The sequence below is a fragment of the Pimephales promelas genome, chromosome 21, assembly GCF_988280905.1.
Source record: "Pimephales promelas chromosome 21, fPimPro1.hap1.1, whole genome shotgun sequence".
NCBI lineage: Eukaryota > Metazoa > Chordata > Actinopteri > Cypriniformes > Leuciscidae > Pimephales > Pimephales promelas.
In genome coordinates this window covers 23,819,970-23,836,866 of record NC_142789.1, presented here as the reverse complement: position 1 = coordinate 23,836,866, position 16,897 = coordinate 23,819,970, and the positions used below count along the sequence as shown (strand labels likewise).

Sequence of the window (16,897 nt, the reverse complement as noted above, 5' to 3'; positions counted from 1 at the left end):
CTAAAACTAGATTGCAAAAACTATATTGAGATTCAGGTTGTTTATTTTATATGATTCCAAATATATGTAACTATATTGTTTATATATGCCATTATTTTATCTTATTAAAATACAAATGCTATATTATTAAATTACATACTATACTATAATATAAGTAACTATATTACAATATTTATTTTTTTATATATTCAATTTATATTTTTTTCTTCTTCTTCTTTTTTTATTCAATGCACCACACATGTTTGGCCAAATTGTAGTTATTTTATATATATATATATAAAATAAAATTATCAATTATAATATAGTAATATTTACCATTATATTATATTAAATTGATATGCACCACTGCTTTTGGCCGAATTGTAGAGTTATAGAATTATATGTGAGATTCCACATTGAAAGTCCGACATCCACTGATACTGATAATAACTAACTAAGAAAATTGCAAATGATGTGAACGCAATATAGAACTGTTATGGTGTTTGTTCTAATGCAAGCTCTACCAAAATAATTAATCCTTAACTTTGACATATGTATGATAAAATATAATGACCTCCTTTAAAAAAAAATAACAGTAATCTTCATTCTGGGTTCAGACAGAGCACATTTCCGGTAATTTACTGGCAATGTTAAATGCTGGAACCAATTTACCAGTATTTTTGAAAAGGTCCTGTTGACTCATGATCTGTTAGCAGTAATTTACCAGTAAATTTACCAACTGTTATAGTTATAGTAAATTACCAGTAAAGACTGTGTGTGTGAAAGAGGCTAATGTCAAAATGGCTGCTGAAAAATGTACCCTGAATTCCTCATGTTTTTGGCTATCCTCTCTTAACATGGGCATGCTTTAAAGGTCATGAATGGTGATGAGAGGTGATGTTACCTGGATCATGGGCTCAGTTAGCTGATCCTCGTCCACCTCTAAAATCATTTTCCTGATCTCCTCGTAGGGCATCCGGAATGACCCCAGGAAAATGGCTAAGGGAGAGGGAGAGAGTTTTCATCAAAAGCTCCCTGCAGTAGTTCATTAACAGTCCACACACACTCTGTTTAAAGTGTGCGTGTGTGTCAACTGCATGCTGATAATATCTGATAAAAATAAAGAATGAGCTTGAATTCTTCTCCAATTGAAACACTTCAACAAGACGAGACGAGGGCCAGACGAGAACTTCAGCAGAATCAAGATAACATTCATATATCAAGGCAGTAGGGTTTTCACCCCTGCCTGCAACTGTCACAAAATATGACTTTAGAAGAATGGCAATAAAGGGAAGGTGAGAAAACAAGTAAGTGAATGACAGAAGAGGTAAAAAAGGTTGAGGGACAGTGATCTGATCTGACTGTCAGGATGTTCAGAAACATTTATTTTCCTCATTCCCCTCTCATTACAGAACTCTGCTTGTTGCCACGAAGACACTCAGACAAATGAATCAGTGTTAATATGTGCAATTGACAGACAGAAAAAGATAAACGGTTTGAAAAACAGGTGCAAGGAGAAGTATGTGCTAAAGAGGAAGAGAGAGACACAATACATTGTTTATAACAGCACAAGACTGGTGTTGTGAACCCCAAGGTTCTGAGGGAAAAAGAGATGGAAGGATTCAAGGGGGAAAAAAGGACACCTGAAAACCTGTTTTGACTCCCACACCTTTCTTCCAAGAAAGAGCAGGAGATAAATAACTTGCATGAAAATCATCAAATATGCTAGGAAGAGACTAATTTAAAACATTACAATGTTATTTATGGCTTATTTTCACTATCTCTATGTCAGATTGGTGTTTTGTTTGTGTATGTGTGTGGCGTTTGAGAAAAAGCGTACACTTGTTTACCACCTTTACACTAGATAATGTTTAAAATAATCAAAACAAAACAAAATAAAGTAACTGGATAATACTCACAGAGGTTCTGTGCTATCTTCGGATCCAGCACTTTCAGTTCTTTAACTCTCTTTTTGATGGATTTCTTCTCCTCCAGATCCTCCTCTTCTCGTCGAGCTGAAAACCATCATAACACTTTATTACCACACCCAACAGGCATGCTGAAAACATGTTCAAAAACCCCAGTGTGAACAACTCCGAGTCACAGAACTGACACAAAGCTTGAAGCAGACTAATGGGCTATGGGAGTGGGAACACATTAGCCTGGACTTAATTTTTCCTCATAACTGTCAATCACGTGTGGGAAAGAATCTAGCATTTCATCTTAAACACAACTGAACAGAAAACACTGAATAATTAAAGAGCAAAGCTTCCAGAAAAACACATTTAAAGGGCTGGTTGATTATGATTTCACTTTTCTAACATTAGTTTGTGTGTAATGTTGCTGTTTGAGCATAAACAACATCTGCAGAGTTACAATGCTAAAAGTTCAAAGCAAAGAGGGATATTTGCTTTTAACGAAATTCTTTTTAAGGACTACAACAAACAGTTGGTAGGGACTACACAAGCTTCCTCCTGATTTTAAATGTCTCCTTCAAATTTGCATAAACCCCACCCCCGGGAACACACAGTCCATGTTGAGAATAGAAAAGATGTTGTATTTAAAGGGCCAGACACAAAACGGTGTGTTTATGCGTCATAAAGGTGCTATCTTTAAAATGCTATATAATGTAGTTTGTGCGGAATGGAAAAAGCACACTTTTAAATGGCCATAATGCTCTAAACAATGTTAGATAGGTTGCTTCAATGTAAAGAGATCTATATGGGCTTTTGCACTGGAGGAAGGTTTCCTATAACTATTGGCGGAAGTATCCGCTTTTAGGCATGTTCGTACCAAAGGAACTGGGATCAAATTTAGTTATAGGAACGCCTTTTGGGGGAAACTAAATTAGGCCCTAATTCGGAGTAGGGTCAAACCAGCACAATAGGAACTACCAGTGACGCAAGTGTACATTGACTGGCCGAAAGCATGCCATATGAAACACTGGCACCCGCCATATACTTACACAAACTAAATCTATAAACATGGTAAACGGGTAGATGGACCGATGCTCACAACTTTTAGACTACGGAGTTGTTGACGTCGTTGAATGCAGCACTTAAATGACTTTGCCATTGGCCGGTTTACGTCACATCAGGGTTCATACAGGTGGTGCGAATGCAACCAGTAAATTGCTTCAATTTGCTGGTCTGTGACGCCCAAAAACACTGTCCAAGTAGTTATCTTGGATATCAACAAAAAGCTGTCTAAGCAGGTACAGTAGATTCAATTTGAACATTACTAAAATGTCCAAAATACTGTCTAGATAGCTCATAACATTTTGAGGCACAGCCAATGAGTGTGTAATGGTCATGCTGAGTGAGTAACGGGATTGGTATTTGACAAGACAGCTGTGAAGAATGAGATTAGAGCCACACAGAGCTATGATGACTGTGGTAAATGAGGTCACACTCTCGCTTGTCCTGTGCACACACACAGTTTCAACTGTACATATTTAGCTTACCATGCATGGAGATTTTCAGGAAGTGAATCAAATAATTTTGATATAGTCTTTTACTTTCATGAGGCTTTTAAAAACAAAACAAAAGAGGCAACGCAGAGGTCAGTGACTAACAGGTTACACAGCTCCCTCTTCAGTTCTCGGAAAAAAGACAGTGAGAGAGATGAAAAAAGAGAGAGAAAAGAGATGAGCAGATGGAAAGCAGGGGGTTTCAATACAAGTTTAATTATTTATAACACCAGATTAAGAGAAGTAAACGCAGGTCTCCGGAGAGAAGTGCATAATTGTCTTGTGCACTAATTAACATGGCTGTCTGGATACCGGCTCGATTCACACAAACAGCTAACCAAGATGTGTATAGCATGAGTCTGCCTTATACACTCACACATAGAGATGACAGTAGCCGCGTTCAGTTTGAGCCAAGGCTTTAAACGGGCTGTGCCGGGCTAAAAGCATCGGGCCAGTAGCACCGAGCCCAAAACCACGCTGCGTTTCCACTGTCGGGCCAAAAGCTCCACAGCTCTTCAATAAAACAAGCCCGTAAAACACACCACTCTGGATCAACGTCACACAAACCCATCGTTTCACCAACAAATGGAAGTTTCATCAGAAAACTAATCAGGAAAAAAAATCACTGGAAACAGCGAGATCAACGAACATGATAAAAGTGATCGTTTGCTGGCATTTTTGTTAGATTAAGATTTAAAACCCAAGCATTGATGTTTTACCACAGATTTATAATAAAAAGTGAAACATTGATAAAAATGTATTAATTTGTGTCAAAATTGCACATTAGTCACAAAAGAAAGAGGCACATCCGTTAGCTATTTTCATCACATTTAAAAAGAATGATCATTTCTATAATTATGCCACCAAAAATACAACCTAAGGAGCTTTATGACACTGTATCCCAATACAGTTATAGGCCTATTTTTAGCCAGAAAAATCATAGGAAGTGCTTGAAAAACCGGAGTTGCGTTATTTTATGACATGTAGAGCTAAATATGGATATCAGACAGTCCAGTATAAATAGACCACTTTTCAAGCCAGAGTTGGCTCGCTTTGGATCAAGGAATTAGTCAGGACAGAAAACCCTGGTCGTTGGCCCAGAGGAATCTCTGACGAGGTCCGATCAAGCCCGGAAGTAACAGTGGAAACGTGACTTGCCCTGGCACACACTAGCATGCCCGCTTTAGGCCTGACAGTGGAAACGCGGCTAGTGATTGCAATATAAAGTCAAAGTGACTACACAGCATGGCACTTCTACAGGCTATGTTCTAACCTAGTAAACTGCCAACAGATGCCGTGCAAGGGCAAATGTGACACCTTTTGGTCAACCTACAAGGCAATGTTACTTATTTTAGTGGAAAAGGCAATTCCGGAATATTCGGAAAGTTTGGGGTCTGTAAGATTGTTTAAAGTCGGCGTGAAACGGAAGTTGAGATTGCCATTTTTTTCCTTGTCGTGACGTATATTCAAGTGAAAAGGCTTCTGAAATTAGAAAAAAAAAATGATTTCATCCTTTGGGAATTGATTGGATCTTTGTAGGTTGAGTGTTGCAAACAATTTGAATGCGATTCTCTAAAGAGGTGGTGCACCGATAGCAGCACCCTCATCGGATCTGCCCGCACCCTTTTGCCATTCCAAAGACCAAAAGAGAGAGAGTCGTTTCGATGGGGGAGGGAATTTCAAGGGTACATGAAAAAAAAAAAAAAAAAAAATGAAGTGCACCGATAAATCATTTATAATAAACACTACAATATTACATATAAAAAGAAGATTTGTCAAATTTGATTTCATGCCGACTTTAATGTTTGTGAAATAATTATCTTATGCTCACCAAGGCTGTGGTTATTTAATCTAAAACACAGTAAAACAGTAATTTTGTGAAAAATTACCACTGAAAATAAGTTTTCGATTTTAAAATATTTTAAAAAGTAACTTATTCCTGTGATAGTAAAGCTAAATTTCCAACGTCTATTACTTAGTGTCACGTGATCCTTCAGAAATCACACTAATATGCAGATTTTTGCTCAAGAAACATTTATTACAATTGTTGAAAACAGCTAAATATATTATAAATGCCTTTACTGTCATTTTCAATCTAATGTATCCTCGTTGATGCTCATTCTTACTAAGCCCAAACTTTTGAATGACAGAGTGCGTTTATATGATGGTTCCACTTCTAAGAAGGCAGTTGTCTATGCAGGCAAGCAACAAGTCTAGCTCACTAGGTTTCAGAAGAGTGCTAATGATAATTACTAATTACAAATAGAGCTGGTTGGCTTGGGCTTCTTCTTTTAAACAGCCAATGGGTGGGGTCACCATGGGGGAGGGGTAGTTTTTTTTTTTTTTTGAGGAAAGGGGCCACATGCATAAAAACTTTGCTCTCCTACAGGCTCACAACACATACACTTACTGCACTTGGGTGGCTCTTCCGCAGGTTCGCTCTCCTCAGACACTTTAGTGAGTGGAAAGTGAAGGGAGAAAGTAGAAAACAGAACAAGAATGCAAATAATTGAATCAGAGACAGCAGCCAACAGAAAAAGACAGCAAGAGCCAGAAAAACAACACAATAAATTAGACAGAAACAGTAAAATGAGCCTGAAGACCAAGAGGAAGTAGAGACATGATTTCTCATTATATTCCACAATTAACTGTTAATTATGCTAAAACTCTGGAGCGGATACATTTGATTTGGCAAAATGTGAAATGGCTAAAACTTGAAAATGTAAAACACTAAAGAAATAATTGTAATCAATTGGCAAGATAGAAGATGATCATTAAAGATTCATGTTCTTGATGTAATTGGGACAAATTGGCTGATTCATTCTGTATATAACATGAGGATCTCAAACTCGAGCACTGAAAGACGTAACACATAAGAAGCATGACAACATGCTCTTTTTGATCATTTGAGACTGTAATGTACAGATTTGTGAATGTGAACTCTAAAAGCAGAGTCCATGCGCAGCTGGAATATCGATCTGAAAGCTTGGCCCTCTCACCGCCCCTCCATCTAGCCATCCCATCTGTATCACCCTCTTCAAGAGAAAGAATAGAAAACAAGTGTGTGTGTGGGGGGGATAAAGATATGCAGTATTGATCTGCTCATCATGACTAACAGCCGTGCCATCAAAACTACACCCATTCATTACACACACACAAGCACACTAAACACATATACAAGTCAGATGACGCATGATTCATGCCGCTGTCTCTCAGAAGCACACAAAACCAAAGTGTGTGTAACAGCCTTCTCTGAGACTTTAACTGCTGGAGTATATACAGCTAATAAATTTATCATTCTGTGGCCTCCTTAAAGTGTCTAAGGATTGTGTTTTCCCTACCTTTGAATGGGAAAGGTTGTTGTAAAGAATTTAAGGAGTGGTTCATCCAAAGTTGATAGCTTTGTTGGAGGAAGGGAGGAAGAAGGCATCACTCACTGATAAATCTTGCCCTCCAAAACAGGTTTAAATTCGTATTAGCACTGGCCCATACTGAAAGTGCTATATCATGTCTCTTAACTGATCATGAAGCACCAAGCTTGAATATAGGGTATTGCAAACGAGATTTCAGAGCTCACATCACTTGTACTATATAGTGGCTGTACCGTCCCAGTCAATTAACTGGTCGATACGTTGTGGTTCGACCAAAATTCTGAATGGTCGAAATTTTTGCTGGCTGCAAACAGTCACGTGACTTCAATTTCACTACCACTCTGCTACAGACAACTTTCATATTTATTTAAAATCTAAAAGTTGGAAAGTTTGAGTTGGAGTTTTTGAGTTTTTAGTTTGCAAGCATAAACACAAAGAGGCTGTAAAAGTGGGTAGATTACATGTTCAATGTGATGCCTTTTAATGTCGTCGTCGACCTCTGTAGTCCCATTTAGTCACTTGTAGTATTTTTTTGTTTTATAGCATAGAATAAAAAGGGAAAATATACTGAGCTTGTGTTACTACAGACTTTGTTTCACACAGTAAACCAAAAGTCATTTAAAAAAAAAAAAACATAAGTGCAAAAAAGCTAATCGCTTCTGGGTTTTAAGACTCATTCCTGCAGCACTATATTTCAATTTTTGAACACCGCCATGTGCCCATAAACCTATAGATTCTACTATAAATATATATTGACTCACTTACGCAGCTGATTAATATTAACCAGAAAAATACATCTTGATGTAGACAAATAACAGTGGTTTAAAGGTCTTTCAGACAGGTAATTTATCACAAGCTATGTACTACACTGTCACCATATTAAAAGGGCACATAAAAGGCCAAGCAAAAGTCACTAAAAGCTCTTTGAAAAGAGTACTTGGTTTTCCTGGTGAGCAGAGTTGGAGCGCAAACGCCAATTCTGTGATTCCTGCCCCACACTTGTAGTAAGAAGTCATTAACCCCATCAATTAGATCGCTAATGAAAGGGCAACTGACATGAAATGGTCTAACATGGTGTCTCTCCAAATGCCACGATGACTATATACATCTAATGAAGGACAGGTAGTGATGCAGATGAGCAGATCAATACCAAAGTATCTCATGCAATAGGGTGTGAGCTAAACAGCATACTAGCATCCTGCATACAACACAATTTTGGAGTGTATAGCATGGATACTGTGCAAACTACAATGATTCTGTATGCAAGGAATACCTGGATAAGCAACTAAACTTGACAAGTTGTGCAGTGTACAACAGTATAGTGTTAGCCCATAATGCAATAACTGGGCAAAAACGAAAAACGTTGTTATTAAATGTGCAATATAAATAAATAAAACGTTGAACTTGAAAGTTAAACTTGCAATAAACTTGACCTTCCATGTCCAGTGATGACTCAAGTGGAATTCACAGTAATATTTTCATATTTTCTTGACTAATGTGATACTAAAACTTCAAAAGACTTTTAAAATAAATAAAAAATATAAAAAAAAAAATACAAAATATATTTATTTTATATAATTTGCATATTTCTGACAGAAGAGGAGAACAGGAGTGATGCTGATCTAGAATGCTGAGCTACCCCCCCCCCCCCTCCCCATCTCTCCCTCCCTTCCTCCCCCCATCTCTCTCTCTCTCTCTCTCTCTCTCTCTCTCTCTCTCTTTCTCTCTCTGAGTTGTGTTAAAGAGAATGGGAGATAAAATAAACAAGGATTGAAAGGGAATGAGGGATGGGCTGTCGGGCCCATGGGACAGCCTTCAGTGTTCCAGCCCGCCTGATCAAGGGCTGCTTAACCATATCACAACATTACAGCAATGTTACCACAGCATCAATACTGTGATGCCGAGCTAAAGCGTTCATTTCACCAACATCAATCTTTGTCTTTTTCCATAGTCAGCATACGGACAAAAGCATTAGTAATCAGACCATCAAACTTATATAGACATGCACAAAAAAATAACTATGAAAGTTGTCATGGGTGCATGTGTTTTAAAAGCTATCGTGCTAAGTTCTGATATGAAAGTTACTTTAGACGAACGCATCTGCAAACAACAAAACAAACATGTACTATTAAATAACAAATGAGAAACTTTGGTAACAGTTGCTGGCTCTGTGAAACGCATGAATGCTCAGCACGGGTCTCTCTGGCATTTTCAAGAATCCTCACTAAAGCCCACATTAAAAAGAGATTAAACCATCTGTGGAAATGAAATGAGGAGACAAGCAATGATCATCAAGATAAAGTGCATATTTATGATTGGTGATTTGGTGGCAGAGCTGGCAGGCTTAATTGTGTGTGTTTCCAATAATGCTGCAGTATTTGTAGAGATTTGTATGGGTAATAAGACGGGACCGCAGGGAGACAGTCATCAAAGGACCTGGCAACAGAAAAGGCCTGTAAAGTTACAGAAAAAAACAAAAAAAAAACCCACTAATTAAACACTCTCATCCTCTATCTGAGATTGTTTGTGCTTTAGCCCTTGGTCTACAGTATTCACCCATCTCATACTGTCATCCATGGGATTCTGTTTCTCCTCACACTGTCCTGTCATCTCTCTTTTCAGTTGCTAGCTCTGTCCACCTAGGCAGACTTCTTTCTCAGCTCTTCTTTGGCAAGTTTAAAGTTTAGCTGAGAAACAGGATGTGCAGTTTGTGGTCTGAATTAGGAGAGACTTGAGATTCCAGACGGAAGGTAGACAAACTGGGAAAAAACAGGAAGTGAAAAACTGTGAATCTAAACTTCAGTCTACAAGAAAACATTGAGTCAAACACCTTCAAAAATCAACACTTGCAAATTCAGAGTTCAGAGATGTTTGTCTTTTAGATTTTCAAAATTATTTTCCCCAATTATTTTCCCCATTATTGTCCTCATCAATCAACAATAAGTTGTGTGTGTGTGTATATATATATATATATATATATATATATATATATATACTGTATATTAGGGCTGTCAGTTAAACATGTTATTAACGGCGTTAAACACAAACCCATTTTAACGTCTTTTTTTTATTGTGCGATTAACAGTCTTTTTGTCCTAGCAAACTTTGTAGGTTTTTTTTCACATGCTTTTGCAACAGGATGCGGCGCTGCGCTATCAAACCTATTCATTTTAATGACTCGCACCGCGCAAGGACGTTTTGTTGCTTCATCGACCAAAGCAGTCTAGCGGATCTAGCTAGACCGGAAACAAAACAACAGGCACGCCGCACACACTTGTTGAGGCTTGCGAGACGGCCAAACAGTAGGTAAACCTTATGTTTTGAGTGGATGACGAGCGCGAGATGCCGAAACGGACGCCAATAAGATTCTGGATAGAAATTTTACTTTTAAAAAGTTGACAAATTCCATTGACAAGATCAACAGTGAACTGTTATGGTGGACAGATCGAGGCTTATTGAAGCAATGAAACAGTTGAACCAAATGTGCCATATTGTGCATCAATCCGACACCCAGTCCTGAAAAATGAATATTAATAAAAGAAATCAAGCCACAATGTCTCAATTTTTCTAGAGATTCTTATTAAAAATATTAATTTCTCTTCGTTGGAAATCCTTTTTTTAATGTATGCATGTATGTATATATGTATTTATAACAATAAGTTGGATATGGTTTTGGAGTAAAAGTTTCAACCATGGCAGAATAAAACCATGTGTCACCTGCAAGAACCGTGTGATCGCTCAAAGGACTAAAATTCTCTCTGCAGCATTAATGCACATTTTCTACGTGTAAAAAAAAAAAAAAAAAAAAAAAAAAAAACACAAAGAGAGGATAAAAAACCCCACACACATTTCATCCTGTTTTCTCCCCTTTATTTCATTCTTTCCATCAGGGTGCGAGATAAGTGGATGAGAGGGAAAACAGGTCTATTATAAATTCCTCATTGCAAAAAGGAAAAGGACGAAGCGTGGATGAAAAATCATCTTTGCAAATAAAGTCGCGGCTGCAAATGTATTTTAAACGAGCCGCTACATTACGCTCCTGATGTAAGAGCCTCATACGACAAATTGTAAATAAATTGTGCTGCTTTTATTACGAGACTGCAGCAAACAGAGAAAGAGAGGGGGAAACCAAAAAGGATATTCGAAAATAAGGAAAAGAGCACAAAAAAGCGGTGATGCTGCGCTTCAGATTCTAAGAGAGAGAAAGGCAGAGCAGAGGAGAAAGAGCTTCATTATGTGCATGTGTATGTGATCAGAAGTAGATCCTTCACTGTCTAATCTCACTGTTTGCCTACACACACACACAAAGCAACACACATGCTCATCATTTATCACTCGAGCAACATCAATCTAAGCTCCATCCTCTGACTAATCAACACCTGGGTAAGACTTCTGCTAACCTCTTTGATCTCTATACTTTGCTTTGCACATAAACCCATCACACATCTCTGACGAAACAGTGCAAAAAAAAGTTGTGCAATAAATTTGCAAACAAATTAGGTCATACACAAATTCACACAAAAAAATAAATAAATAAATAACCTGAAGAGAAATTGTTCCACGTCAATTGAATGGTTCATATCCTACATTTCAACCATTTTCAAAGTAATGTGTGCAATAAATGATCTTGTGATCTCCCCTTTACCTGACCTCAAATGCTTTCAGCTGGAACATTCATCTCATCATTAGGTTCATTTCACTGTGATTGGTAAAGCAAAAAGTCTATTTAAACCTCACTCAGTCTCTGATGTGACTGTCAATTAAGAGTATCTAATGGACACCGATGATTAAAAAAATAAATAAAATGAAGACAAAAATAGAACCGCAGAATAGTTGTTTGACTGAAAAGCACCATTATCTAGAAGTGAGGAATGAGCTTGAACAAGTAACGTAACAAAAATTAGGTTAAAAGTTCAAAGAAATAGCAAACAAGAAAATAGACGTCAAAACAATATACACTAAAATTCAATGTTTAGGGTCGCTATGATTTTTGTATCCAAAACTGCTTTTATTTTAGCAAAAAGAGTAAAACCGTGAGATATTATTACAAATTAAAATGACATTTATATTTGAAGATATGGTAAATAGGCATTGTTGAAAGAGTGGCTCCACTAGAATCAGTACTGTGAGTGTGTGCGTGTGTGTGTGTGTGTGTGTGTGTGTGTGGGCTTATTCTGTCTGTGAGTGGACAGTGAGAATGGGGCACCCTGCTGCCATCACCCTGAGGTCCGACACAAAAGAGCCAAAGTAGATTAAAGGCTTTAGAGGTAATTCTGCCTGCTAATTTCCACACACATCCACACACACACAGTGAAGGCATGTGAAGTTGTTGATAAAGCAAATCCAATTTAAGTTTCATATATAACAACAAACGAAAGTGAGCGAGTATGGCTTAAGAAAATGGGCTGAATCATAGTGATATCTCTCTCTTACACACACACACAACACAAACTGCTGAGATCATCCTAAAGGACATGTGCTGTCTGCAATACCCTATTATAATGTTTATAGTTCACACAATGGTAAACAGCGCCCTGTTTAATGAGCTGTTTTCTCAGATTTAGATCCTTCTCCTTTCTGTACAAATAGATGTTTCCTGATTGTTATATCTGGCTACTAAGCAGCATTGTCTCAAAGAAACAAAGCTAATTATTGTGTCACATCTATCGTGCGAGTAAGAAGAAATATGCTTGCAGGTTATTGTTGTTTTCTCTCTCTCCCGTCTCTGCAGCTATCATCATATGTTTGGGATTCTTTCCCGTCTCTTTTAGCTGGACTATGGCCTGATATTATGCTACCTAAGAGTGGCTCTCCTAATTGGCCCTCTCCTGATGAGGTAGTCATTTGACTGCACTTTTCCAAGTGACCAAGGTGTATTGGATGCTTCTAAGAGACAGAAACCATGAAAGGTCTATACTCCCCTCGAGGGCTGGAAATATGAGAAACAGAGACAGGGAGAATGAGAGAGCCTATATACTCAGAAACACTAACTTATTGGACAAACCAGTGCGGTCTACAGGATACTGGATGCATTTTTAACATTGCTAAAAGTAACATTCTCAGCTCATTTCAAGTCAAACAACTTGAATTGGTAGCTAGTTCATTAATTTATATTACCAATTAACGAAATGAGTGAGATTCAGTTCAATTCAGATCAATAAGCAATTTGTGAATGTGTCCATGTTTCATTAAAAAGAGGCAATTCAACAGAGCCATTTTAGACACCACTGTAATTACATAATTTGAAGTAAATGTACACACATTTCTTCTTGATATTAAAAAAAATGAAAGACAAAATACATAAATAAAATGTGGATTCATACTGTATTGTGGAAAGGGCATTGCTGAAATGAAATAAATATCTAACATTTAAGTTGCTTTCAGGTTGCGGTTGATTAAAATAATCAGCAAGCAAACAGCCAACATCAGGTCAAAGCCTCAGATGTCCAGCTGTGTCTGCATGACTGACTTTGAGACAAACCATTCTTCACTGGCAGAGATAAAATGCTTGAAGGGTTGTAGTCCAATCACTCAGGAGAGAGTTATGACAGCCGTGCCCACTCCAGGGGTTCTTAAGGACTTCATTACCCATTAGTCATCAGTGTGACGGCCCCTGAAGCAGCGGTGGTCTTGTGGAACGTTCTGGCACATGTTGACAGAGTGCTGAGAGAGTGTGTGGAAGTGTTTTAATCCCTGGCCACTCTAGGCCGTCACTGCATCGACCAGGGCGTTAGCGTCTGACAGGCTGATTAATAAGGAAAGAATGAGAGGAACCACACGGTCTTACAACTACTCAGAGTTTCACACCCTGCTGTGATAAAACACAAAATAACAAATATTTCAAAGCCCATTATTAGGCTGAAGATTGGAGGGGCAGTGCTGTCTGGGCACAGAACTGTTCAAACGTTTAACTACAGGAAGAGAACTTCTATGTTTTTTTTTTATTATCAGTCTTACAGAGAGGCAACAAAATCCACAAGAATGTTCAAAAGATACTGAGAGAAAGCCATTTCAATCCTTGTCCCTGTATACACAATAACCTTGACTGTAAGTACATTCCCATTTACACCTAGTAACATGCATTGCAAATGTTTCTCCTTTGAATACATGAACGTACGTTCATGTGCACGTCCATAAAAAAAGACAAATAAATCAAGTACTAAATCGAAAACTTAAAATATCTAAAATAACTACTGATAATTTAGCACAAAAAAAAAATGTACAGAACAGTGACACTGAGAACATCAGTGACAGAAGATCCATGAACCTCTAGCTCATAACCTCTAGTATGTACATAGAACCTTTTTAACTGTTAGGTTAAGACTTAACAAATTTCCACTCTCAACTCTTATCAACTCATAGGAAACATAGTTAAGATCAAATAGACATTCTTCAGTAATTTCGTCTTATATTACTTTTTTTAAAATCTCATTTTGCTGGCAATCATCAACAGCAAATACTGAATATGAGCTCATATTGAACTCTGCCTTGCATCACAAATGCTTATCGCTTGCTGTGCTTGTAGCTCCTACAATGATTTTCAATGAGGCCGGACACGAGTCGACATGGCAGCACCCATTGTTTGTTCAGGGAAAGGGTAGAAAGATGAAATTAAGGTTTGCAAACAAATGTTCGGTGGTTCGAATGTAAAACAGGATTTTGATGATAGTTTAAAAAGAAATATATATTTTTTAACTATTGGTTTAAAATACCTTATGATTGTTAAAATTATCAGAAGACAAATTGCACAACGGCAATATTAATTCATCTAAAAATAAATAATAAAATAATTTGGTATATACACACCATGAAGTCAAATTTGGTGCCCTGTCATTAACTTGTGTGCATTACTGCTTGGTGTGATTATCTCATTGGATTACTACAAATAAATCATTATATTTTTTTTTTCTCTCTCTTTCTGTTTTGACAATTACCTATTACAATTTGTTATTGAATCTATTGCGTGTATTTTTTTGTGAACGAATTTCATTGTTGTGTAATTGGTGGTTAGATTTGGTTTAATTTATTAGCCTACATTAAATGATTTTGGTGAATTTAATTGGGCCTGGTTCCCAAATTAGAGTACTTTAAGGAATTAATTTCCAATAAATAAGGTTGCCACCGTTACAATTACTACAAATAAATCATTGTGTTAAATTATATTATATTTATTATATTATTGACAAAAATCCATTCATAGTGATGAATGCGTTTGTGTTTGCTGTAATCTGTCCGTAACACTGCAAGAACAGCACATATACATGGAGTGATTGGCAGAACCTCGTACTTGATTTCATGGCTATATGGAAAACAGTGAAAATGCATTTTGTTATACATGTGGGATATCATGGCGGTTAGCCGCCTGATTACTCTTGCTGAACTGAAAGCACTTGCTTGATTTCATGGGTATGGGCCAACAGCAGTGGCTGAATCCTCTCGCAAATGTGACACGGAGAGGAGGAGAGAGACAAAAAAATAATCATGGAATGAGTGAAACTGCTCTAAGCATAGCTCATTTCATTAAATTCTGCGGCTTCTGTAAACAAAAACAGCAAGTCCATGAATACAATGTGGACTAAACATGATTTCAGTTGCACAGAATGAAAATTATGCCTCGATTTCCTTTCTCTCTTAAAAGGACACTGGTGTCGTCTGCGTGAGAGATCATGTCCTAGTTGCCTGACCTTAATAACACATATCTACACAATTAGCAGTGCTTGAAAAGAGCCAAGGCAGATGAGGCAGAGAGGAAGAGTGGCGTAAACGAGACAGAGTGGATGCCTCTAATAATGGGCTGTGCGCTTCTCCTCCATTAAGCCTGCACTGGTCAATCGGAGGACGTGGGGGACGGCAGCGCAGCGCCCACTGAAGTGCTCATCAGTCTTCGGTGATCTAATTAACATTATAAGATACGTCGCCCCACGGCTGTACCGAAGGTAAACGCAACAACCAGGCGGAACGAAACCCTCTAATTACGCCGCTGCTCAAATTTTTGCTATCAGATCCCTGATAAAGTTATCCAACAAGATATGGGGCAATTACAGTCACAACACTTGGCTGAATTAACAAATAACAGAGAGGCAGACATTGATTAGATTAAAATTACCATCTGCTAACAATGAGACGGCACCAATCGACGGTGAATTGGAACAAAGGCTCATGTCGGATATATAAATCCGTCCATCTATCTATAATCAGCACATGAACACACGCAGCACTCTGTGATGTGTAAAGGTGTGTATGGCAAACAAGGGAGGTGAGCAGCTCTTAACAATCAAGGGTGGTGATCACATCGGTGAGCACAAGCCGCACACGCCAAACCCTGCGCGCTCGGGGAGGGAGGACACAGGAGCTGGGTTGTGTGAAATTACACTTTTCAATCTACTCAGTCTTTCTCTCCTATCATACACAATCATGCAGCACACCACACACAAAAAGAGAAAGAGGTTGTCTTCTGTTCTTCTGCTGTTGTGGTTAGTTTGGGAGCATTAATGGCTTGACTCAGTAGATTTTAAAGCTCTGTAATGACAATCTGCACCAGAGAATAGCATTTAGAGTGATTTAAATACGCTCTACCACAGGCTGAGCTGTGGCAGAGGTGAAAAATTTTACAGAGAAAAAAAAAAAATTCAACTAAAAGCAGAAGAAAATGTTCTGAGGCGTCCTTGATCAAAATATGACTGATGAGACGCAAAGAGAGCAAAGGGTGAATAGTCTCAAAAGAAAAAAGAAAAATAAAGATTTTGAGAAAATCTTCGGAGAACGGCCTGCTAATCTATTCTTCACCCCAACCTCAAAATTAACAATCAATTCAGGGAACAAAGGTGAATCACTGTCTGGAATGTCTGGGTAACCTATGACAACCTTGTCGGCCTTTAGTCTGGAAGGAGCCGAGATAAGAAACAGCATTTTAGTATTCCCGTCATTCTTTTAAAAATGCAAAAACTTCCTATTGTTTTCCGTCAGAGGTGCTTTGAGGTTGACCTTGAGTCTGAGAGTCGTATGCGCAGCAGAGAGTCGTAGGGGGGCAGAGAGTTCGATGTGAGGCCTCTCTGATACTGCATTAGGGATGCAGTTC

General features: G+C 37.9%; 1 protein-coding gene across 4 annotated transcripts in view; it reads right to left on the bottom strand.

Annotated features, from left to right (window-relative positions):
- The window catches only part of diaph3 (diaphanous related formin 3), a 317,511-nt gene that overhangs the window by 157,961 nt on the left and 142,653 nt on the right, over nt 1-16,897 (bottom strand). For all 4 annotated transcript variants that reach the window (XR_016148350.1, XM_089124819.1, XM_039673952.2 and 1 more), the window contains 2 exons: nt 1,899-1,994; nt 884-978 (listed from right to left, as the gene is read on the bottom strand). Coding sequence is in view for 3 of the 4 variants with exons in the window: in XM_089124819.1 (XP_088980945.1) it covers nt 884-978; nt 1,899-1,994 (191 nt within the window). In the remaining variant the exon portion in view is untranslated. The remainder of the gene's footprint in view (nt 1-883; nt 979-1,898; nt 1,995-16,897) is intronic.